Source organism: Pieris rapae, chromosome 13 (genome assembly GCF_905147795.1).
Source record: "Pieris rapae chromosome 13, ilPieRapa1.1, whole genome shotgun sequence".
Lineage (NCBI taxonomy): Eukaryota > Metazoa > Arthropoda > Insecta > Lepidoptera > Pieridae > Pieris > Pieris rapae.
Genome location: NC_059521.1, coordinates 5,925,317 through 5,951,368, shown reverse-complemented (window position 1 = coordinate 5,951,368; position 26,052 = coordinate 5,925,317). Strand labels below are relative to the sequence as shown.

The following is a 26,052-nucleotide window of genomic DNA, read 5'->3' as shown; positions in this document are numbered from 1 at the left end:
AAGCGAGTAGGCATGCGTAGGACGGTTAGGTCACTAGGCGAGGGGCTGCCACCCAACGACAACGTGTGTGGGGTCTAATTTACCTTTAGATACAACTCAATGAATGGTTAAGGGGATGGGAATGTCCACCCCTAACTTCTATTCACGAGGTTGCGACACCGTTTCTTACATTCCAGCCATCACTTCCTCACACACTCGTGTACTTTGCTTTATCATGCATCATGAAGAAATAAAAAGCTATTTTGAAGTGGTATTTATAAACTCATACCGTATATATTCAGGTAAAAGGTATGTATAATAAAAAAAACAATTAAAAAATCGGCAACTTTATTCTTGAATCTCATTAATAAATACCTCCATACAAAAAGTACAAAGTGAACAACAGATGTTCATCGCACCTTAACATTTATAATACTTTTAACTACATTATTTAAAGTATACTCTTACTGGTAAAAAAGGTACAAAAAATATTCGATTTAGACAATTTTCTAAAAAAACACAAATATGAAATTAAGTCTAATGGAATCACTAAATATACTAAATTTACAACTTACAAACGAAAATATCCAGTACATTACAGCACCTTGGTGGTTATCTAAGCAACAATTTCATGCAAACTTAAGTACAAAAATATATTTAAATATGTTAAAGCTGATTGTGATGAATGCAATCCATTTTCACATGTGAAAATATGATACGAATGGCAGCACTTTCCGATCGGAAAAACATTACGAATGGCAACACTTTCCGATCGGAAAATCTTTACGAATGGCAGCACTTTCCGATCGGAAAATCTTTAGGCAAGCTATATTTGTCTCCACCTACTATCATATCTCTTCCGATAGCGTGTGGGTGCGGTGTCATATTCGAAAAGATTTAGTTCAACCACCGTAAGAGATAAGTTTGTAGCGGCATACGAATGTATTGACATAGGACAAGTCAATAACAGCGATCAGTAAGAAAATGCGGCAAGAGTTCGCCATTATTAGCTAAGAATGAAAACAAAACATAATACTATATTTTACAAGTATACCCAATATTAAAAGTACTACATTATTTATTTCGTTCCTAATCAACGGGTGCATTGGTTTAAAGACGATATTTTGAATGACACACAGAAATTACGTTACTTACGTGTATTTATAACCTGCCTATATTCTCTTCATTGCATAAAAAAACTCTTTGTTCCTGAATACTGTAGACAATGGGGGACCCAGTAAAAAAAATACAAATGGACGGAGAATGCATAAAGATACAAAAAAAAATATGTTTATGCACAATTAATTTAAAACGATATGATTTTAAGATATTGTATGTACTTTAGCGACGCCACATATCGAGGTAATTAATTTAGGTCGCCAAAAGCCTGCTACATATAAGAGAATAAGCATTTGTTCTGGACCAAACTAGCACAAGAGAAATATTTTCAATCAAATATTGTTTGTGTCGTTTGGCATCATATTCAGAGTAGCCAAAGGATGGATTTCCTTTGTATTTTTATTGTCTATCTCATTAAAAGTTTTGATTAGTGCATAAATGGTTTAAAAGTTTGTGAAAACGGATAATGGAAGTGATACTGTGATATTTCTTGCGTGGCGTACTAGACGCGTATACGTCCTCATATACGCGTATACGTCCTCATATACGCGTATACGTACGTACGTAATACGTAATAATTCGTTAAGTCTCGTATCTTAATCTCACACTTAGCATAGGTCAGGCGAACTATTACCGACTCACGACCAAAAAATTTGAGTCGTTTTGGCTAGAGGCGTTTTTTGCCAAATAATTAAAAATACACAAAAAGCTACTAAAGTTAAACTTAACCTCAATAAAAACCTTTAAATTAGGTGTTTGAAATTCGGAAAATAACGCGTCTAGTACGTCATCAACTTTCATTTGCCTTAGCTAAATATTCATTATAAAATCACGATTTACCTTAACAAGAAATAACCTAAAGTGGAGTATTTATTTCATCTTATATTACATATTCTGCAAACGTAACACTGGGTTAAAAAAATATAAGAATGTACTAAACTGTGATAATTCTATCATTTTTAAGAAGTCAGAAACATACTATAAGCTTCAATTAGTTCAATCGTATAACAATTTAGGCAAAGTTTTACGAGAATAGGGACTAAACAATCAATAACTGATTAATGTTTATAGTAATCTTATGACGGCTTATAGGTAAAAAAATGTAATTACAATTGCTAGAAATTATCCGTTCAGTACAGAAAAAATTGCCCTGTTTTTTCCTACATCCGCAGATTGTGACTTATCTAAATAGCGTTTCCATGGAAACGCCTCACAGGTACTACGTCACTCACTCGCCAACGTCGGAGTCACTTTCGTCATCTGAAAAATGAATACATTTTTTTCATTTATATATTTTATATATATATTTCAAAAATAAATAAGGTACGAATCGATATGTTAAAGTCCTAGACTCATTTTGCTATAAGGGTACAATCATACATAATAATGCAAAACTACGGAAATAAAACAATATTTTTGATATCAATAGGATTTACGAGTTTTAAGGATAATTTTATTAAACGAAAACTTATTTAGAACTATTTTTATTATTACATAGGAAACTGAACTGTATCTTAAAGTATATATATATATATATGTGTGTGTGTGTGTGTGTGTGTGTGTATGTGTGTGTTGCTTTTTAGTATAGTTTACGATTACAAATTTGGTCTCAAATAAATTTTTCTAGTATTTAGGCAATTACACCTTCAAGAGATGTTATTATTACGTTGAACAAAAAACATATTCTTTATGTTGATTCTTCAATATCTCATAAATCGTATAAGTTAACGAAGTTTGAGAAATATATTTTCAGGTAAAAGAAAGCCTATTTTCCTTCAAAATTTTCGCAATTCATCTTCAAATATATGAAATATATTAAATAATTCATCAAATATATTACATACCAGTCTCATGTCACGTATGCTGAGCCAATATGGCGTCTAATTGGGCCTCTGTGCATATTGGACCACTGTTCACATTGGCACTGTTTCCAACTGTCCCACTCGCCCCATTGCCTCCGTTAGATCCGGATCTCTGGGCCGCAGCCAGGGACGACATCACATGCTGGGGTATGTTAATTTGTATGGGTATTTGCATGTTCGCACTTGTCGGTACCTAAATAAAATAAAAATCCTTTTATTACAGATCTTCCAGTTAAACAAAGAAAAATTCAAAAACGAAAAATGTTCAATATTTGTTTTGTTTAAGTTAGTTATTAGTTTACCTTAGTTCATTGTTTAAAAAAGTTACTATTTACTGTTAGACAAAGTGAAAAAAAACCCTTGTCCATGCTATGGAAATAAGCTTTTATTTTTATTTTCTGTTAAATCTAAAACCAAGTTTTTTGTTTCTATATGTAGTTATTTATAAAACGTTCTTTCTTTCCAAAAACCATTTAAATTTTTATTCCGTAGAATTCCGACATTTCATAGGTTTTGCTACTAAAGAGTACTCCATCGAAAAAGGGACAAATTTGACTCATATAAATTAAAATGCTAAGTATTTTTTATGGTTTAGCTACAAAAAGATAAATCTAAATATTTAGTCACTCGAGTGATCTAATACAAAAATAACAAATATATCAATATTACAAACAATATATTGAATCAACATTAATTACTTTATTTTATTCTTTAGCTGGCATCACTGCCTACTAATTCCAAGTTTAGTAAACCTTTTTGAAAAAATAAAATGTAATATTTACTAAAACTTTTAATGTGAAGCGCTTAATAAAATGGATACATTCACTAACAAATAAAATGTATGTATAGACTCAGAAGTCAGACTCGTATTGAAAAAATGCGCCCGGTCGAAAAGGTTTACCATCTCTGATATGTCAAAAAATGATAGCTGTCAGAATTCTACAGAATCTAGGTAAATTCATTTTAATTTACCTATATAAAAATAATATAAAAGCATGGGTCACTCACATGTATAGTAATCTCAGGAAGTACTGTATTTCCGTTTCCGGGACTGACACTGACAGCTTCCTGTTCAAACATTTCGCTATTGCCTTCCCCTTTGGCCTCATCCTTTGCACGTTTGGTTTCGTGGGAACGCGTATGTTTCCGAAGGTGATCTTTGCGGTAGAATCCTAAACAAATAACTTAATGAGGTACCGCCTAAGCATATATTATATTCGTACATTACAATTAAAGTATCCATTACATATATAACCCCTGACAATGTTTGTAAAAGATTTCTGACTAATTAACAAAGAACTAGTGGATTTTGTTTCTTTAATAGAACCGGATCACCAACGGTGGTCCTAAGTCCTACGACCCACAGCCAAACAGAATATCCCCTTGCTTCGAGGTTATAAAATTTTAATTTTTAAAAATATATTTTTTTTATCTTAAATGCATGGATAATTAATAACTTAATTAAAATTATTGGTTCGGTGTCACATTGAATGACAGTTAAATGTACAAAGGAATAAATAACTACTAAAATCGTAATATATATAAATCTCCTGTTAAATGTTTGTCCGCGATGGACTCCTAAACTACTTAACCAATTTTAATTAAATTGGCACACCGTGAGCAGTTTGGTCCAACTTAAGAGATAGGATAGCTTAGATCTTTAATTATAGTCGCAATTTTATTTTATTGCAAATTATTTGTTTATTATTTGATACAATTCTAACAGATGACGCTGTGTTAAAAGTACTACTATGTATTATAACAAAAACCTTAACCACGGCAACGCTGGGCCGAGTCTGCTAGTGATTTATAAGAAATTGTAGTCACCTTTACCTATGTTTGTCTCAAAATATAATTACCCATTATCAGCCTACTGATAGATATATAGAACATAAATATAAGAATGTAATTAATTATTATTTATTTACAGCAAAGGGCAAAGTTTAATTAAAAATTGTATAAAACTTTTATACAACTAACCTTTCCCACATTCCCCACAGCGTTCACTCTTGACTCCCGAATGAATGACCACATGCAGATTCAGATGCTCCCTTCGCTTGAAGCCTTTCCCACAAACGCTGCACACGTAGGGTCTCTCAGGGTTGTGGCCAAGTTTATGGCGCTCCAAGTGCTCTTTTCGCTTCAACCTGAAAATTGTAATATTTTGGTTAACAGCTGGTGGTACTCCATAAATACAAATAGCAATTTCTATCTTGAGCTTTTGTATGAGCGCTACTATAGTACGGACGCGGAGCACGAAGAATTTCGTACAATGACCTTTGGGCCTACTGCCAGTGGTTAAAAACATTTTTTTTATAAGTACGAATATTAAAAACGGTAGGTTTAATTTTTATTTAGACTAAACGGCTTGATGGATTTATAAAAAGGAAAAGTTATGATTGCGACTAAGATTTGGTAAAAAAAAACAGAAATACTCTTAAAAAAAACATTTAATTTTAGTCAGAGGCATCTATTTGTGATGAACTATCAGATGTTTCGCCAGATACGTTACTACTTATATACTATACTATAACATATATACTACTTATAACAAAACAAACCAAAGTACATGTGCATCACCACATGTCTTTATGGTTATGACTAAAAGGTTTACAATCTCTGAATACGGCGGTCACTGCATCTGTGTGAGCGCAACGGCAATATGTTTATGCGCGAGCGACAAAGACATAAGATGACGGGTCATTATACGAAATTCTTCGTGCTCCGCGTCCGTACTATATCATTAAAGTTAAAGAAAACCAGTGCTGGCAATGTCATAAAAATTTAATAGATTTTTTTTTATTTAAATAAAAAATAGGAAATTCAAGCATAAACATACAAAATGCTCATAAGCTATATATGAATTAAATACATACCCAGCACCACATATACCGCAAATAAACCGTCGCTCAATCTGGTGAACACTTAAGTGCATCTCGAGTTGCTCCTTCTCAGGGTAAGCGTTCTGACATTCAGGGCAACAATAGATGGGTGACCCGTCCGAAGCCGTCGCGATTATGACCTGACCGGGCTTTGGCCTAGCGGGACGGGTTGGCTTTTTCTTGTATTTCTTCTTCTTCTTTGTACGAGTATCTGGAATTATTACCATGGATTTTATTAATTTTATTAAAGGTCAAATATTTCAAATTTGTCAAACTTCCTTCAAACAAAAATCTTTGACAGCAAAAGCAGTCATAAATCCGGCCACTTTGAAATAAAAAGACAAAAGCTTTTTTAGTGGGCAAGTGGGTGTCAGTTTAAAAAAAAACTAAGAATTTCTATACTAAAATATTAAAAACTACCTTCGGAAAGGATTTCGTCATTTACAACTGGTTCAGAAGTGTTTTCAGGAGTGATTGTGATCTCTGTTTCCATTTTTTCAACATTCTTTTTGGCTTCGATGGGATTCAGGCGTAAAAATTGTTGTAGAGAAACTGGGAGCCCTTGTGCTTGCTGTCAAAAATTATCACAATTTTTAATATTTATCATAATTATAATAAACATTTTTTTACCCAAATACAGCTGTGGTGTGTATAAGGTAAACATTGAAATTCTTTTTTGTAAGTTTTTTTTTCTGTACATCTGTACTTTTACTGTGCTAGACTAAAAAAACATTTGCTATGATTTTATTGTCAAAAAAGTAGGTTTTTATTTATAATTTAGATAGTAATGGTATCATATATAGTAATTATGTCTAAAATATATAAAATATGGAAAACAAACAAAACAATGATGTTGAAAATTTAAAGTCTTTGAAAAATTAAATACAGAATTTGCATATTCAAATTTAAAATTAAATACTAAAACTAATCATAGTTTCATGATGATATCTATTTAATGTTGAATTACCTGGCCTGGTATTGAATAAACATATTTCATAAGATCCGGATGTGACATGTAAATATCTTGTGGTCGATCGCTATTCTGAGTGCTTTGGGAGTCTTCCTGAAAGATAAGTTTACTTTTATGTAATTCATAAATCTAGTAGATAAACTGATTTTATTAAGAAAATAACTTTTTTTAACTGAAATATGTTTGTGACAAAACATTCTGATGCTATGTTGTGAGTGACTAGAACAAAGTTGGTCCCTAGTACATTAAGTAAACAAAAATAATATATATACATTTTTTTTCATTTGCAATAAAATAAACATCGTGACAGGAGATTTATATATATGTATAGTCAAAATATCTTACATCATCACATTCCTCTTCCTTGATGACAATGTCCCCTTCATTATTATTGTTACTGGTGTTGATGATGGGCTTGACATCTTCTTGATTGTTGATCACAATTTGCTGGTTTTGAGTCAGATACATCTGTAATTGAAATCTGATAATATAATTGTGGACTTCATGGTTTGAACACTGGGTGCAAATTCTATTCCAAGGGAATTATTTCAGGTTAATTCAAAGAGCAGTGGTGGCCTTAGTTTGGTTTTAGTGGCTTCAGCGTGCGACTCTCATACCTGAGGGGTCGTAGGTTCGATCCCCGGCTGTGCACTAATGAATTTTCTTTTTATGTGCATTTAACATTTGCTCGAACGGTGAAGGAAAACATCGTGACGAAACCGACATGTCTTAGACACAAAAAGTCGACGACGTGTGTCAGTCACTGGAGGCTGATCACCTACTTGCCTATTAGATTTAAATATGATCATGAAACAGATTCAGAAATCTGCCATCATTTTATTTAATTATTATTTTTTATTTCACATAATATGATCAGAATTATCACTAATTTGAGTAAGTACTTCTATTTAAAAAAGTGTATATACATATAACTATGAAATAGATGCAGTAATGTCTGCCCCAAAATCAACTGCAGAATTATATTATTACCCGCTTAGTAGCAAAAAAATACCTAAGAATCGACTCTTGCCAAGCAATTCACACCTATAAATAAATATGTAGTACATATAAAATTACCTGTTGTTGTATTACCTGTTGTTGTATTACCTGTTGCATTTGATCCTTATTGTCTTGCACTAATTGCATGTCCTGTGGCAAAGCAGCTACCACTTGCAAGCCTGAAATATACATGTAGCGTTTTTAGGATAATTTCATAGTAAATTAATAATAGTGATTAAATAATGGGAAGCACTGAGGTGTATGACTATTTAAAAAATATAGAAATATTGATTGCGCGTGGAATTGAACCTTATGATAAAAACTACAAAACTATTAAATTTCGTACAAAAATTATTTTACAGTCTCTTAGCTAAATTTAACAGTGACATTTTAATCACAGTCTAAGGTAAAACAATCTCTATGAATTACACACTGATATAGGAAAGTGTATGTTATATGATGTAGTGTTTCGAGAGAATTTTGTAAATATGACAACATTTACTACTAATTTTACTACTTATAATACGTAAGGCGAAATGTTAATCATGTTAATATAAAGCACAATATTAAAACGCATATATATATATATTAACGCATAATATAGCAATATTCACCTGGTCTTATCCTGAAGGTACCTGAACAAGGGAATAAATTATATATTTACAAAAAGTTCAGTAAATCATTTGTACATAATTTTTAAGTTATTATCCCTTCTACATTAGAATATTATGTACCAAATTTGGTCAAAAGCATAGGCCTAGTTCAAAACTGCTATTTAATCAAGAAACATTTAAAAAAACTTTTACCTTTAAAATTGCGTATCAATTTAAAAACCGAATAACGAATATAAAAATAATAGTTGTACGGAAATCCTAAAAGACACCTTCCCTCTGCATCTCAAGATGATAAGATGAAGATGGTAATGGATACATGTATCCTACCGAAACATGGACATACAACGCAAAAATAAAAAGAAATAAGCATACTGAAAGTAAGAAGAATGCAAAAAATAAGAAGTAAAGATCTTAAGAAGTGAAAAACCAAAACCAACTTAATAGACATAATTATTCATGCTCGTATACAAAAATGGCGATGGGCAAGACACCTAGCGAGATACAAGGACAACAGATGGACATTAGAAACCAAAATATTGGAAGGACCTGCGGGAAAAAGAAAAAGAGATCACCAAGGAACAGATGGATCTAGGAGATAATTCAAGTTGCTGGTAAAGACTGATGCAGAAAAGCATGTAATGAACTCGAGGAGGCCTTTACCCTGTATGGGTGATGGGGTTCCAATAACATAGTTTTAGATGAATTGTTATTTAAGAATGTTGGAAATAAATGGGCTTATTATTATACAGCATGCATGACAATAAAATATGTTTTTCGTTTAAAAACTATCAACTGTCACATGCAAAACCATAACAGTCTAAGCAATTAGTATTATTAACTAATATTCGTGAATTGCAATGAACTAACCGTCAGACATGCCATTTCCTAGAAGCTGTATGCCGTTATCATTCGCATCCGGTGAATACGCCACCGTGAGGACGGCACCCCCTGTACATAGTTAAACCTATTAAACTCATAAAATGTATATCGTAACAACTAATCAGAGTATTTCTTATAAAAGATATAGGCCAAATGAGTGCGATCGCGCAAGTATAAATACGAGAAATTTCTATAGAACGTGTACAATTTACATGTTAATAACGTGAAACATATATAAAAATTATGATAATGCTATGCCATTTATTATATATTTATAATTACACCCTTTCATCTCTTTCTGTCAAATTGTGTTTACACGGTGATGAACAGAGACACACCTGAAATTTAGTTAAAAGAAATTACACAGCTTATCACGCCCTTTACCTATTGAAATACATTAAATTATTATATTGTTGGAATTACCTTGTTGAAACCCCTGTATAGGTATTTGCATTTGATATTTGGGTTGAGGTTGCTGAATCAAACTCGGAGCCAATACTTGAATCTGAACTGTTTGTTGTGGGTCACCTAAAAAGTGGAATATAATATTAATAATTTAGTCAAATTAATTAATTAACACAAAAGTACGTACTATGTAACAATGCGATTATTAAATAGGAAATTTTTTATATGCGCAATATTCATGTTAAATGTAATGCCATATTACAGATATCAGACATGGAGCTGCAATATTCAAACTAAGAAACTTGTCAACATCAAATGGAAAGGAGTATACTTAACATAAAACTAAAAAACAAAGTTCGATTAACAACAATAAGAAAACAAACTAAAATTATAGACATAAAATACCCAATCAATCAAATAAAATGGAAATGGGCTGGGCATTTGATAAGAAGTAATACGGAAAAATGGACCAAAGAAGTTATGGAATGGTGCCCTACATTAAACGAGAAGTAAAGGTAGACAGCATCGTAGATTGGAAGATGATATAAAAAAGGTGGCAGGAGCCACATGGATAAGGAAATCAAGAGATAGATCTTTGTGGAGAACACTTGGGGAGGCCTATATTGAAAAGCAAGACAATCAAGAAACCAGTGTCTAATAGGAAATAATATGATAATATTTACTTTAACCAAATTTCGTTAATAAGTATAAGTAGTATATAAAGTAGAAATAAGATAAAATTTAACTTTACAAGATTGTCAATAAAGGCTTTATTTATTTATTTATATAATGCCATAGACAATGTTAGCACCTATAAAGACTTGCCTTTAAAATAAATTTAATTAATGACACAGAAATTCATCTGCCCTACGCTCTGAGACACACACAAACACTTTTCCAAATCAATATATGTAGTATGATATGCAAATAAAAATCATTCAATAATTTTAATAATTGCATTGAGTCAATCAACCTTGTAAGTGTGATTGTAAAATCTTTATTGAGGTTACGTGTTACTTCAAATACAAATACTGAATTCAGATTTAATGTTCTTGCAAAACAGGGAAATTAAATGAAACTTTGTACTAAGATGATCCTACAAAAAATAAGTTACCGTAAATAAATGGTTTTAGTTCTTTTAATACCCTTGCTAGAGTGAGGTAGGTTAATTAACAGTTTTTATTTAATTTACCTCTAGGCTGAATGTGTCTATTATATTGGTATTGTGTGGCCGTTAATTTAATTGTATGGGTTTTGTGCTTAATAAAATATTAGTAATATGTAATTTTACCTGGTTTAGTCCCAGGAAGAGTTATGGGCACAGAAATCACCTGTGGTGTAGTCTGCAGTTGAGTGCCGTCTAGTGTGCGAACATATTGTACGCCTTCGCCCATATTTACTCCTCCCACCATGCCCACCACCTGAAACAGAATTCTGCATTAAAGAGCAACCAAGAAGAGGAAATTGATGATTATCCTTTAGTGCCTTCCAAATTAAATGAAATTTTCCAAGCTATAAAGACACAATGTATAAAAGAAAACAAGAAGAACAATAGAAATCGTGGAAAACTTTGCATATTAATTTAAAAAATAATTTATAGTCAAAAGTTTATTGATGATTAAAAATATATTATATAAGCATGAGTAATTCAAAATAAATAAATAAATCAGTGGCGCTACAACGTCTTTGGGTCCTAGCCTCAGATTTCTGAATCTGCTTCATGATCATTTTTAAATCTAGTCTAAGACATGTCGGTTTCCTCACGATGTTTTCTTTCACCGTTCGAGCAAAAGTTAAATGCGCACATAGAAAGAATCTCCATTGGTGCACAGCCGGGGATCGAACCTACGACTTCAGGTATGAGAGTCGCACGCTGAAGCCACTAGGCCAACTCTGCTCATAAAAAAAAATCTACTAAATAAAATGTTTAGCACACTAAGGTTTATTCTCTGTAAACAGATTGCATAAGTATTATAACTATTGTTGTGAGAGCCAAGACAGTGAAACCAGTATGCAAGTGAAAGTTCCTAACACTTGATATTTTAGCCTATCATTGTAATTTTGATAAGTAACCCTGTGTCCCGTAATAATAAATCAATAGTCATAGTCCTCAATAGTGAAACTATTTTAAGGATCAAACATCTACCATTCAACCCAAAACAATTGTTTGAAAAGGGGATATTTCTTGTGCATCGACTGACTAGCCGGAGGCGGTCTCATATCCATTTCTATAATAATAATAACAACAAGAAACATAACTATGTAAAAGGGAATGTCAGTTAATGTCATTATAAGAATCTTGACAGTTAATGAATTAAGTAAACCCATAATATGTGCAGTAGTCGGGCATTTTATATTAAACAATTCTCTCTGATTTTTGGCGTTCTATCGAATTAGTAGTAACTGTTAAGGTAGAATAATGTAGTGGATAAAAAAATAAATAAAAAACCAATGCCAACAAGACACAATAGCGCTACTTTGAAGTCCATGGTCCGTTCTCTATTTTAACAACTTCATTTTATAAAATTTATGTTAGTTTCTCTAACAGCATTAAATACAGCCATAATATTCCTATCCACATGCTCTGATTTAGCCTAAGATGAATTAATAATGTAAATGGCAATTAATTTTTAATATAGATAAATAAATAGAGGGCTACTATGCAGGCAGACGGATCTTGCTACCTTTATTGTTTTAATAAAAACAATTAAAGATGTGATTTCAAATTTACTATAATCCCGCTTTAAAGATGCCTAATGCATATACTTTTCTTTTACTTCTGATTTTTGGCTATACATTAATATTGCTACATACATCTGAAAAACATTTAATAATACTCAGACTCAGTCAAATTACCTGTGATAGCTGAGTTCCATTATTAGGATTCTGTTGGATTTTAGTGACAGGTAGCTGGCCACCGGTTGTTACAAAATGTGTGCCACCACCCATGGCCTGAAATGTTGCATTCCAATTCATCTCGGAATCTTCCTCACTGAAAAAAGTATATATAAATAGTATGATAGCATAGCTGTTAAAATTAAAAGTTTAGTATAAAATTTTTGTTAGAAGTTAGATAGATTTAACAAATATGATTTTTCAACATGTAATTGTTCATTTTTATTAGTCATTGTGGTACAGGACATAAAACAAAAACTATATTTGTTTTAAATGCTGTGGTAATGTAAGAGTATCTATAAAACATTTGTTTCAATAAGCATTTGTTAGTAGGGACCAGACTCATCATTTAATATAAGATCAGTTCCTAGAGTTTATACTGAAAGAATGGAAAGTATAGGCATTAAGCAGACGGACAGCTGTGTAACCAGAGACTACTATTTAAAACTAATACTATTTATATAATCTAAAATTATATAAAGTTACAAGGAAGTACAAGACTACACTGCTTTCCAAGTATGGGCCAGCCAAAATAAACTTATTATTAGTAATAGAGATTGCACTTCTGTTTAAACTTCTATGAACATTATATGATTTTGGTTTTGAGAAATTCTAACAAATTCCATACCACGAGCCATCATCTTGTGCAGGCATATTTTGCATATCACACATTGCAGCTACACGACGGCCGCGGAAGAAACGCAATATCCCACTTCTCAAATACCCCCACAAAAATATCCCACCACCAGCTGGGATTACACAGGGATGTTATGATGGTAGGGCCACACCACTGTTGACCACTAAACTAAGCACACTGGAGGCGAAACGACGGTGAATGGCGAAAGATCATCGCGAGAATACGAAAGTGGGTTAAAGAAAGTTTTTTGTACTGGCTTGATACAACCGGTCGGCTAGGTACCACATATACAGACGATGTGTTCAAGTTAATCAGATGCTCACTTTCTCTTTGCTGTACTTTCACAACACATTTAGATGTACATGCAAGAAGTTGGCGAATAGTTGTGTGAATAAATAGAGGTGTATCAATTTATTTCATGGACAATTTGATTGTTTTATATTAGACCTGTGATGTTTTTAAACATTATGTTTATACATTTAAGTACAAAATTTAGTAATATTAAATTTAAACTCAAGAATTAATAAATAAAAAAAGTTTATAAATAAATAATGGGCACTACTCAAATTAAGGCATAAATTAAACCAATGCCATACAATTATTTAAAGTGAAAGGGAATTAACACTTTATTTATAAGACATGCCCAAGCTAGACAAAGCTAGCCTTGATAACAATTGTTATTCTTTACATTTCAGAGTAAATAATTAAAGTCAAGGTCATGTTTTACTAATAAACAATTGTCTTAAATATAATAGTTTACATTTTATTCATCAATTAAAACAACATACAATAGTAACAAATAAGTGGAAATATAGACAAAGGAACAAACATCAAAAGTTTGAGTTACGCAATTATTGATATCTCAAGAGATTTTCATTCATTATTTTGAAACCAATATGATGGTAGGCGGAACATAGTGGTGGAAGGTTATTAACCCCTTCCAACCTACCAATTCCTTCGACCCGATTGCGTGTCCATCTCGATACGCATCCCCACCAACCGTGGGATCCCCTCCAAATACCGGCTGTAAACTAAGCGCACTCCCGCTCCCGACTCCTTCCACCACTATCAGGAAAAACGCGAGAGGAGGGGTTGCGCGGCCCTCTCGAACACACGACACTCTTGCGGTAACACTCAGGGACGGCCACGCGCCCCGTTTAACGGTATATCAATGTACCGCTTTTGAAATAAGGTCACGGATACTTAAAAGTTAGCAACAAACATTAATAATACGAAACATACCTTTGGGTGATCTTTCCTAAGTTATTTTTTTTTTGCTGTCCCCAATAGCTCAAACACAAACGTACTGTTGTACTCAATATTTTTTCACACAAAATCACTTAAACATCGTCACTCCAGTCTACAGCATTATATGCAGGCCGCCATACTGTTTTTTGATATTAAATTCCATCGCCAGGCGGCGCTAGCTTATAGATTGGGTCAAATAATTCAAATTGATTCGTGATTGGCCAATAAGGAGCATAGATTATACTTAATATCAATAAACAATTAAAAGTTGTAAATTTTGTATAATTTACTTAAACTTTGTACAATTCTAATAGTTTTCGTACATGAAAATGTAATATTTAAAGCCAACATCAAACCAAAAGATTTAGCAATTATCCTAATAAGAACTATTTATTTATTGTTTGGTTTTTGCTTTTAAATCATTGTTATTAATTTATTTTTTTAATATAAAAGGGCACATTAATGATATAGTAAGTTTTTAAATAATATAATGACATATTAATACTCTAAACAACAAATACAGGTACCAAACTTACAAAATATAACCTATTAAAACCTATTATTAAAACGGAAACTGCTGCCCAGTTCTTTGTATTCTCTCTAAATGTAGTTCAAATAACAATTTATTTTCATAGTAATAATTGCTTTGATTAGAATTTAGCCCGGGATCATAGCTGGGCCTTCTTTCTGAATCCGAGGAAGAACTTGGAGAAGGAATACAGCTGTTTTCAACTTGAATTAGTTGACTAGAATCAAGTGGTGTCTGATGAGGTAGTGCATTATTTATATTGTTGTTGATATGCAAATTATTTATTCGTTTTGATAATGGCATAAAATCACATGTGTCATCTTCACGAGATCGTTTTCTGAAATACAATAGTATATTAATGTTATTAATTTTTAATGCATAACAGCTGATAATGTTTATGACTTCAATAATTTATATGAAGCATTACCTATTTTCTGTCATAGTTCTGTTTATTAAATTTCCATTACTTTCTATGACTTTAGTCCAAGGAACGGTACTAAAAGGCGCTTTTACAAAAGTCATCTGATTATGGAAATAAACGTGATTGATACATGCAAAACTAAAGTATAAGTTTAATAAAATCGAACAAAATGTATACACAATGCAAAGGGGCGCAGCTGTTGCACTTTTTGTTTTGACTTTGACAATACTGAATACACTTTACAATTTCAACGTGACGTATGTAACTGTCATTTCCTGCTGCTGACATTTTCAAGGTTTGAAAATCGAAAAGATACTACATACTATTTTGAATACATACTATTTCTGATAATTTAAGTGGTATGTCTTTTTGTAAATTTTGAAACATAAAACACCTGATGTGTTTTATGTTTCAAAATCAGTCGTAATATTAAATATTTTGTCAATGAAAATCAGAGACATCTATCGATTGTGTTACAAATCACGGTAATTGATGTAAATGTTAAGAGAAATTTCAGGTAAAGATGGCGTTCTTCTGCTATATCGAGTAAAATCATCAACGGACATTTTTTTCTTTTCACGTTAGAAATGGGAAAATACGGAATTAATTCACGAGCAAAGACATCACGCGTATTCATACAGCAAATATAAACTAAACTCATTCTACTAGTGAAAAGATTTTAAATTAACTTTTACAAACTTCATACATACATATTTAAATAAAGTCCAGTAAGTGACTATACATTATGCCTCGTTCAGTCTTAATATTTCAGAAATGTCCTCGAATATTTAAAAACAAAAACATGAAAATATCTCTTAAAAGAAGATTAAACTTCTCAGAGTAGGCTCTCTATAGTTCACAATGCCCCTTGCTAATTAAGGGCCGTTAGTTTATATAAACGAATATGGTCAAATCTGCAACGTTAAGTAAAGTGTGACCAAATAAGGCTTGCAAGGAGATAGTGCGCCACCTAGTCTCTTTATGGATAACGAGAACAACCATAAGACTCTGGGTTTATGGTTACACGTGCTATGCCTTAAGTATGGTACGGTCCCTTTCGCGGACATCTGGAATTAAGTTGCTCCGACAGATTTTATTGTAATTATGGCATTGAGAGTGTCCATGGGCGGCGGTATCACTTAACATCAGCTGAGCCTCCTGCCCGTTTGCCCCCTGTTCTATAAAAAAAAAAATTTAAAAAAAATATTCCGTTAGTTGGGACAGTAGTATAGTAATTATAATTTGTTATTATTATCATGTTCATATTCAAAAATTAAACGTTATAGGTATTTACGAATTACAGTAAAAGCATCTAAAATGGCTTTATTTTAGTGGTCCAAAAAGAAATATAAAATACCCAGACCCTTATAATAGTATACATGATGTTTAAACTGAAAAATAAATTAGAAAGTGTGTATTTTTAGTGAAAAGTGCTCGGTAATTAAACGCATGGCTTGAATAAAACGGATGCCAGAGAGAGCGTCATTAACTTATTAAATTAACTAATTATTATACATTATTCCGTTAGTTTACTTCGCATCTCGTTAGATCATCTGATCATATAGGGTTGTCGTGTCTTAAATTATATAGTGATTTTATAAGCATCAGACTAGACAAGAACATGTTTAAATGTTATAGAAAGGTATGTGTATATTCTAGGTTGTATCCTATAACAATTAACAGTGACTACAACTGAGTAATTAGAACAATATGCATATGGTATTAGGTATGTGATATATATCAACCAGATTATTGAAATGGATCAGTCCATTTCTAAAAGGTCCTTTTTAGCGCCTGCTGCTACACAACTGAACTATGGAATAGCTGAACTATGGAATAAATCGAAAATAAGTTCAAGGTTTATCCCATAAGGTTAAAAGCGTAATGTGATCTAATATATTATCTATGTAATACCTTAATCATTAGGTATATAAGTATGTACATAAATCCACGCTTACATGTTTCAGAGAACATCCCTATGAAAATATCACGATATCAAGCGAATCGAAGCGTGAATAAAGTTTATCCGATTAGCCAGATGTTAATAAGAATTTTCGCCGATGGCCATATATGGCAATGACAAATTATATAGATCTGGTCGTTTAGTAAAAACGACCTAGAACCTGAGAAAGAACCACGATGACCATCATCTCGTTGGCTAATAATCGAATTTTTTTTTTATCTAACGGGGCAAACGGGCAGGAGGCTCACCTGATCTTAAGTGATATGGCCATGGACCATCACAATGACCCATGGACACTCTCGATGATAGAGGGCTCGCGAGTGCGTGCCGGCCTTTTAAGAATTTGTACGCTCTTTTCTTGAAGGACCCTAAGTCGAATTGGTTCGACTGTCGAAGCTAGTACGAAACATATTGCATTTTGACATTCGAGACACAGCATCAAAAATTGGACACATGTTAATATGAAAATACACATATATCAACAGATGTATGTGTTAGGTTGGTAAAAAGAAGCAAAAATAGAAATATTATAACCAATATCCGTAAAGGGTTTTAAAGTCTGAGTAGAATTTATAATCTATAAATGGGAATATTTTTTTGATGCACAACTATGCCTCCGTTCGCAAAGCATATTATATTAAACTAGCCAATACTAAAAAGGCGTGGGAACCAGTCAAGCGATGCCTTTATTAATCGGTTTTAAGCCGGAAGCAATAATTTTTGAATTGAAACCTTGACTAGGTAAGGTTGCCTACTCATACTTGTACTTTAAGGGTTTGATAAATTAACACATCATATCAAAAACGTTTAATAAAAATATTCGAGTCCACGCCCGCATAATGTTTATGGTAGGAACATTTGCAAATGCGTTTCAAAACATTATAGCTATAAACCGAATTCAGTAATATTTAAATACGATGAATTTTGTCATCAAAGATCCTAGTGATTCTGAGTGATGACTCATCTTCCAATACGTAGGCATTGATATGAGTCAGCATATTAAGTATCTGTGGATTCAAAATATACGCACTTTCTAATATATGTTGGAGAAATATTTTATATATTTAATAGTCTAGTAGAAGATGCCTTAGGTTAAACAAAATTTCTCTAAATTATGCATAATCTATTGCTAAGTCAATAAAAAAAATTTGGTACCAACCTTTAAAAACGTAGTTGGCATGTCGTCCATCATTGTTCTCAAATGATATCGAGTAAGTGTAAATATAGGGCTTTAAAATTTAAAGGAAAGAGGCCATACAATAATTATATAAACTAAAATTACAATCGTGATACTGTTAACTTCCCAAGAATTATGGAGATGTCTACAAGTCTCTCGAACTATACTTTCTCTATTCATACATATTCTTGTTACTTTCTCATAATGAGAAAGATTGTGAGCAGTATGGTTCAAGACTGTTTCACTGTCAGCAAAAACACTTGACATGGATATAATTTTTTAAAGGTACTATACATTTATGTTTTATTAGTCCATTAGAAGTTAGAACTATCTCTAATCTACATTGATAAGAGGAATTATTTAATCAGTCACAACGTTTTAAAATCTTTAATAGCCATTAAATTGGCCTTGATTGTACTATGAATATAGATAAACAAGACAAAACATATTCTGAATATTTATTTATGACATAATAACCGAATTATATAAAACTTCGTGTTTGATTACAGTATTAGTAAATACAATAATTAATAAATACCATAAACTATAGTTCTATATTATGGAGAAGCTGATGACGGCTTTTCTGCCATTAAAGAGGTTTTGTTCGGTTTGTAAAAACGCCGGCCCACCAAAATCCAGGGTTTTAAACGTTTCGTTTTTATATTAAAATGATTCTCGATCGATCTCTAAAAATCTGGATTAGAAATATATTTAGATTATAGATTCAGTATAGAAAGCGGCCGTAAATCTACCGAGTTGTATATGTACTTTAAATTATATTTGATTAATATCTAACGAATGCGGTACGACCGAAAGTCAAATTACAAGTAATTGTCAAGTACATTCACCCTATTCACATTTAAAGGGTGTTTGGTCTTCAATAAAAGCTTTTAAACGAGTTTTACTTCAAAACAAACCGATATACAATTAGCGAACAGTGTTGACTAAGATCCCTTCAAGTTTTCAAAGGGAGGCACCCCTGTTGATGACGTCACCTTATATAAAAACGTAAGGGTGCAAACTGCAGTGTTGTGATGATAAATGTAAATATAGGAAAGACGGAAGTGACGTATTTGGTTTGTCGAATATGCGAACGTGTTAGGTGGAAAGTATTAATCGCCTTTATATAGAATAGATCTTTAATTTACGGGAGTATACAATTTTAAAAGAAAATAACTCTAACAGTTATAGTAAGTATATAATTTTAAATGCCCATATTATAACCCCGTATATTATATATTTATATCGAATAGGCACTTATGTAACAGTATTTTACATAGATAAGCGCCTGTAGTAGTCATGACATTTGTAATTTTGGCGCTAAAATTTGAATTTGAATGATTTTAACAAAAACAGTCGATGAATTGTAATAAATAATTTCTGGTCATTCAATAGTATTTTATTGATTAATATTGATACATACAGTTGTCGTTGTTCACTCTGAAGTGATATAATTATCCTACTATCAAAGATAACTTATGCATTGTAATGATACATTTTTAATATTGTGTCCACGTGACCGATCGTAACCTGAAATCACAGAAAATTATTTACGAATTTTTTAAAAACATGTTAGGTCCTTCATGTTAAACGCTTGTCACATGACTAGCTTCCAACAAATTCGACTCGATAGCGGGTCACGGCTCATCCTTATCCGCTATCTTATTCTAGAGCCCGAGTTTTGGTACCTGGAATAATTTGTAAAAATGTATTTCTGGAGTCAAGTCAACAATATGATTTTTAAGACGTCTTCAAGCTTCATCCTTTAATGTGCACTGGTTCAATATGGTGCTCGAGTGAGGGTGGTCCGGTTTTATTTTTCACCAGATTCCTATTAATAAGCTTTTTTCACGATTTTTTGTGCACGTGTATTGTAATTGCGTCGTTGAGTCCAAGGTCACGCCTAAAATTTTAACGTTTCTTTAACCGCCAACATCACGTCATCATGTTTCAAATTACATAACTTTGCAACGGTCGATACTTACAAAAACGTTTTAAAACCTCAGCTTTCGAGTTATGACAGGATGAAACATACATATTATCTACTATTTCTGATTTCAAACTATTTTAGTACATTAATCTTAAATGTACAAGGCGAAAATAGTATTTTGTAAGCATTATTCAAAATCACTTTCAATAGAAATTGTGTTTCTGGTATTCTTTATCATTCATTAATATTATATTGCTTTTATGCGTACATACAGCTTTTTCCGTAAATTCAAAATTTGGCGCGAATTCATATCTACTTCCGTTAGCCAAATTACAATTGTAATGTAGAAACTGTTTTGAATTTAAATTATAACGGATGAAACAGACTACACAAAGGCCAAAGACCGGGCATAAACGGAAGTCTTTATCTACACTTTAAATATAACTCATATTAATGAGGAATTCTTGCGAATTAAATAAGCATTCAGATTTTATTTTACATATAGTAGATGCATTAACTATGGTTAAGGTTTTTGTTTTATTATTAATAAGTTATTTTTTGCTGATTTAGCTAGTCCATCAAGTGGCACTGAAACCTTGGAGCGTTCGAAGGATTTTTGTGAAGAAAAATGTTTTTCCTAAATAAAGATACATTTCTTTAAAGTTATTTTAATAATATATAGATCGTTGGTTCGAAACATGAATGTTAATATTTATTAAATCGGAAACTGCCTTCAGAGAGTGATGAAGTAGGTACTTAGCTAGTTGGTACATGTTAGGTATGAAATATAAATAGCCTTTAATTCAAGGTGTACGTAAAACCATGAACATATAAGGTATATGTTGCCAATAATAGCTGCCTTGACACAAATGTATTTCCTTCCTTCCGGCTACAGATGAATTGTATTCTGACAGTTTTGCTAATTTTATTTTACCAATGACAAGTGACAACATTCGTTGAGTTACATCAGAGACTTAATTTAATTTTCTTTTGATACTTAGAAATGTTATTGTTATAGATATTTACATTATCTCTTGGATTCAATTTTAAAGATTATGTTTTAGGGGCAACCAAACCGAAGATTACAACGATGTTTAATTCAAACCAACATTTATATGAGATAATTATTTGGATTGTTTTTTTTTTAGAACGGACAGGAGGCTCATCTGATGTTAAGTGATACCGCCGCCCATGGACACTCTCAATGCCAGAGGGTTCGCTAGTGCGTTGCCGGATTGATGGTTGATATTGATGCTGCATATATTCAACAATCTTTCAAATCAATCAACGTATTAATTCAGAATGTTTAGCTTGAGGAGATTAGGCTAATTAAAAGCAGTATAAATCATATAAAGCCAAATTTACTTCAAAACTCATGCACTTGAACACAAAAATTCCATTTCAAACTTGTGATATAAAGTCAGGACGCCACGAGGTTGTTGAGCCAAAAATGGTGTTGTTGGCGACAACACGCACGCAGTGCCTTGTACGGTTTCTCATGCCTTTAGAGGGCTAACAGCCGCTTGCGAAGGCTGTGTAGGGAAAATTAAAGCACGGCTTTTATAAGCAATTTAGAATATTATTAATAACTATTACTATAACTATATACGACAGCTTATGTATAAGTGTCAATAAAACTAAGGTTTAAAGTATAAAAAATATATTGTATAGAATCATTTGTTTCTTTAAAATATAAACGACACGTTTGCATTTGCATTGTATATGATACCTATCAATTCAAAATTAGTAATGTGTATACTAAATATGACATGTTTAATCAATCGCTTATTAGGTAACGAAAAACAATGGAACAATAACGTAATATTTACGTCATCACTGATTGCATACGTCTGAAACTAGCCAAGGCATATAGATTTAACGATACTTTTTAACCATAGGCGTTATTTAGATAATTAAAACTCATTTGTCAAATATGTTACATGAACGTGTTTTGAACCAATATGTCTTCTGATGTTTCAGAAAAGAATGCAGTAAATGTGATAGAGGGCTCACTGTTCTTCAGAGCAAATTATGAGCCTGTTCGATTTTTTTTAAATTTTAATTCTTATTTATTTAAAAAAAATGCTTGGAGATCTAGGAATAAATAATAAAAAATAAAGCGAATAAGCTTAACCGTCTTTACTTGGCTTATATTTTGCGATTATTTTTTTATACAGATATATTAAAATGTCTTATAATTTAAAATCATGTAGAGATGCAAAATAATTAGTAGGTAATTACGAACTACTCAATATTTTTAAAGTTCACCTTTGTCTTTTTTGCGTGGAATGAAACGTTCACGTATCAACCCGAAATAAATATTATCCCGCCACGATCGAACTCAGAACCTCCATTTTAACACCATTTAATCAAAGCCACGCCTCGAGGTAAATGTTGTTAAAAACGGTTACAATACTTTCTCGTTTGCAATTTTAGGATAAAGAAATTAGAACGTCGAGCGTTATATTATCTAGTTCTGTCGTACAGGAAACAAAGCGTGTGAAGCAGAAGGGCGGAAGTAAAGTTTAAAAGAATGTAACAAATTCGATATTTAAAAAAGATTCCTTTCGAAGATGTGATAAATCCTGAAACAGCTTCATATTTGTACAGGAGCTAATTTATATTTAGCCACAGACGAAGCTACACGTACCTTATAGAGAGTTAATTTATTTATAATTAATTTGTTTTGAATTCATTTTAAGTACAAAGATTGTAGATTGTTGTCACTGTACTGTATCTATAGATGTATAGTGACTGGTCTGCATATTGCAGAACGATACGCAGAAAATGTGTGAGTGTACGGCCTAGTTAAGTTTTTATATTCTGCATTTCCGCCTGTGACTAACTTCCGAACCGTCATAAAGTTGATACTATATTTTATGTAAGTTGAACATGGCGTGATTTGAATTTCCCCCAAACTTTTACTTTCGATTCACACGTGTAAAGTCTGTGAGCGTATTTCCGTATGTATAATAACACCCTTTTTACATAACAATACCATAAAAGAGGAGAAAAAAAAAGTAGGAAAATGTATGTTTGTTACTATTTCACACAAGATACTGAACAGATTTTAATGATATTTTACAATAAGCTAACAATACTACTATTGTAACAGATACAAGAACAATACTACATAGTTTTCAGAATAACGCATTAACTAATTTATATAGATTTTGTGTAAATTATCCAACATATAAGAAGCGTCTCGTAAGTCGTAATATTTCCCCTTCGCGAGCGACTCTTGCAAATATGTACTGTAAGAGTTTTACGAATCTAATGTAGGTATGGTGGTAATATATCACTTAAATATATTATATTTGTACCGTGTCGCTGACAAAGTGAATCTATACAACAATAAAATTCTATTCCTTTTTAAAATGCATATTTTTTATAACAGTGGGCTAATCTTTGCAGACGAGATGCGTTGCGTGTTAATTATTTTTCATATACAAATATACGGAAATATGAAAAATAATTTTGCACCTCTTGATTACCTTATCTTATTTATAATATTTTTTTTACACTGGTTGCCTAGAAGAGATCGCTCTAAAGCGATAAGCCCGTTGCCCTCCTTTCATTTAACTATATTCATTTTTTATTATGTTAATGCAACAAAGTGTTAATAAATATATACACGTGTGAACTTTTCAGCTTTTCACGAGTAAATATAAATCCTGTGTTGAGCCAAAATGTGTAAACTATCAAATTTTCTAACCAGCTCTGCGTTAATTAAACGATTTGAACAAATATATGAACATAAATAACGGTGTAAGGGTATTTTTGATTGCGAAATTAGTGCTTATTCGTGTGATAAAGGAAAACATTGTGGGGAAACTGGTATTACCAAAAAACTGAGCATGTGTCATTCATATTCGGCATTAGCAATAATAAAAAAACAGTATTCCACAAAATAAAGACTTTTATTTGAAAATATGTGTAATAAATATTTCTTTTTGATAAAAAAATTCCATACAAATGTTCAAATTAATTCAAGACGCCGTCATAAAATTTGATCTAAGTTCACACACGTCGCAAAATTCTGAGGTCAATGACTTGCTTATTTCTTTCAGACATGTGAGGGCGATGAAACTATAATAAAGTTTTATTATTATCACAGTTTATCGTTTAATTTGGAGTTTCAACCGAGCAATTCTGACAACATAATTTAATATTTATACTTAGATTGATAAATTATTAAAACTTGTAAATAATTAAGTATTCGTTATTAATTCTGCGTTGCCTAGCGACCCACAGTGAATTGTAGCCTCAGACTAACAATCTAACTGATTGCAGATTGGTTCTCCTTTACGCTTGAATTTGCTAGATTTTGTTTTGTTATAATTTACAATGTAATGTGTAATGGGATTCTTTAAGTTAAGAGTGCTCTCTGGCATTGAGAGTGTCCATGGGCGGCGCTATCACTTAACATTAGGTGAGCCTCCTGCCCGTTTGCCCCGTTCTATAAAAAAAAATTGAAAAGAACGATAAAATCATCAGTACTCAATCTTACCCTACATATAATTATATGTATATAATATCGATTCCAATAAATGCTTTTAGTAGATTTAATTTATATTCACTTCTCTCAATTTATATAATAAATACAAAAGTTACACACATATTTTTTATTATGTTCGTTATATCTTTAACATGAAAATCGGTATTTTTTAAACTGTCTCGTTTGATGTTAGGTGATTCCGCCCATAGGCACAACGTAAAGAGGTTTGCGAGTGCGTTGCCGGCCTTTTAGGAACGTTACTACTATCACCCTGACCTATATGTACATAAGTATCAACAATAGAATGAATCAAACAATAGTAGTATTGGTAGTTGTATTGACCCGGTTCTCATAGTTTCACCTATACCTACTTTACGATTTAATTGTTTCAATAGCTCACGGAACTTTTATTACTTGTTCCTCTCCAGTACTAGCTGTAAATAATATGTTTAAAAATAATACGTTTTTTTAATAAGGAATATTTTGGAACATAAGATCATCAAGTTATCACTTATTCCACGCCATTAAATTCGAACCTGTAGGCATCCCTACACATCGGCGAAGAAGACAGAGGTGCAGGCCGAGAGAAAAAGCCGGCGTAAAAAACTCTCGGTACTCTTTTAAAAAAGCAAATCATCAAACATTACTACAATATTTAAAACAAATATAGCAAATTAATTAGAAGACGCCTGCCCAGCACTAGTGCCAGGCCCTTTTATCAACTAGATAATCACTAACTTTATAGTAAGCCTTTTTACACAGCTTTTCTTTAATATATTTCTTAAATTTATTAAAAGGCAGAGATATTATAGGATATGGATGACACAAAATGTGTCCTTAGAAATGTCTAAATAATTACAAAAATATTATGTAAACAAAAAATAACATTATTAAACTATTTAATAGACATACTAACACCCATTTGTTTAATAAAAACTATTTATGAAATCTTAACCAAGATATATCTTATATAGTATTAGGATAAAGCTGTTTTTTTCTTCAATAAAAATTCATAACTAGAATAGAAACTCGAATAAAATTGAAT

At 32.0% G+C, this 26,052-nt stretch overlaps 1 protein-coding gene across 6 annotated transcripts; it reads right to left on the bottom strand.

Annotated features, from left to right (window-relative positions):
• Positions 1-310: 310 nt before the first annotated feature.
• On the bottom strand, positions 311-14,859 carry LOC110993568 (chorion transcription factor Cf2). Of its 6 annotated transcripts, none has more exons than XM_045630822.1 (15): positions 14,484-14,859; positions 12,566-12,701; positions 11,001-11,130; positions 9,728-9,832; positions 9,293-9,373; positions 8,426-8,446; positions 7,905-7,990; positions 7,158-7,280; positions 6,810-6,905; positions 6,263-6,413; positions 5,837-6,053; positions 4,941-5,107; positions 3,969-4,132; positions 2,943-3,153; positions 311-2,358 (listed from the first exon to the last, which is right to left on the bottom strand). In XM_045630822.1, the coding sequence occupies exons 2-14, from the start codon at positions 12,683-12,685 to the stop codon at positions 2,953-2,955; spliced, it is 1,662 nt and encodes a 553-aa protein (XP_045486778.1). In that variant the 5' UTR covers positions 12,686-12,701; positions 14,484-14,859; the 3' UTR covers positions 311-2,358; positions 2,943-2,952. The 6 variants fall into 6 exon arrangements, with proteins under 6 accessions (XP_045486778.1, XP_045486775.1, XP_022115577.2 ...); XM_045630819.1 differs by lacking the exon at positions 14,484-14,859 and adding an exon at positions 14,191-14,462; XM_022259885.2 differs by lacking the exon at positions 14,484-14,859 and adding an exon at positions 13,233-13,657.
• Between the last annotated feature and the right edge of the window lie 11,193 nt (positions 14,860-26,052).

What these genes read in the sequence shown, in the direction of transcription:
- LOC110993568 (XM_022259885.2), bottom strand. Translation starts at nt 13,276, where the DNA reads ATGTGTGATATGCAAAATATGCCTGCACAAGATGATGGCTCGTG. An exon ending in AGGAAATGGCATGTCTGACG is followed by an intron (nt 8,447 to 9,292) that starts GTTAGTTCATTG and finishes TCCCTTGTTCAG; the next exon opens with GTACCTTCAGGATAAGACCA. An exon ending in TTTATTCAATACCAGGCCAG is followed by an intron (nt 6,414 to 6,809) that starts GTAATTCAACAT and finishes AATTTTTGACAG; the next exon opens with CAAGCACAAGGGCTCCCAGT.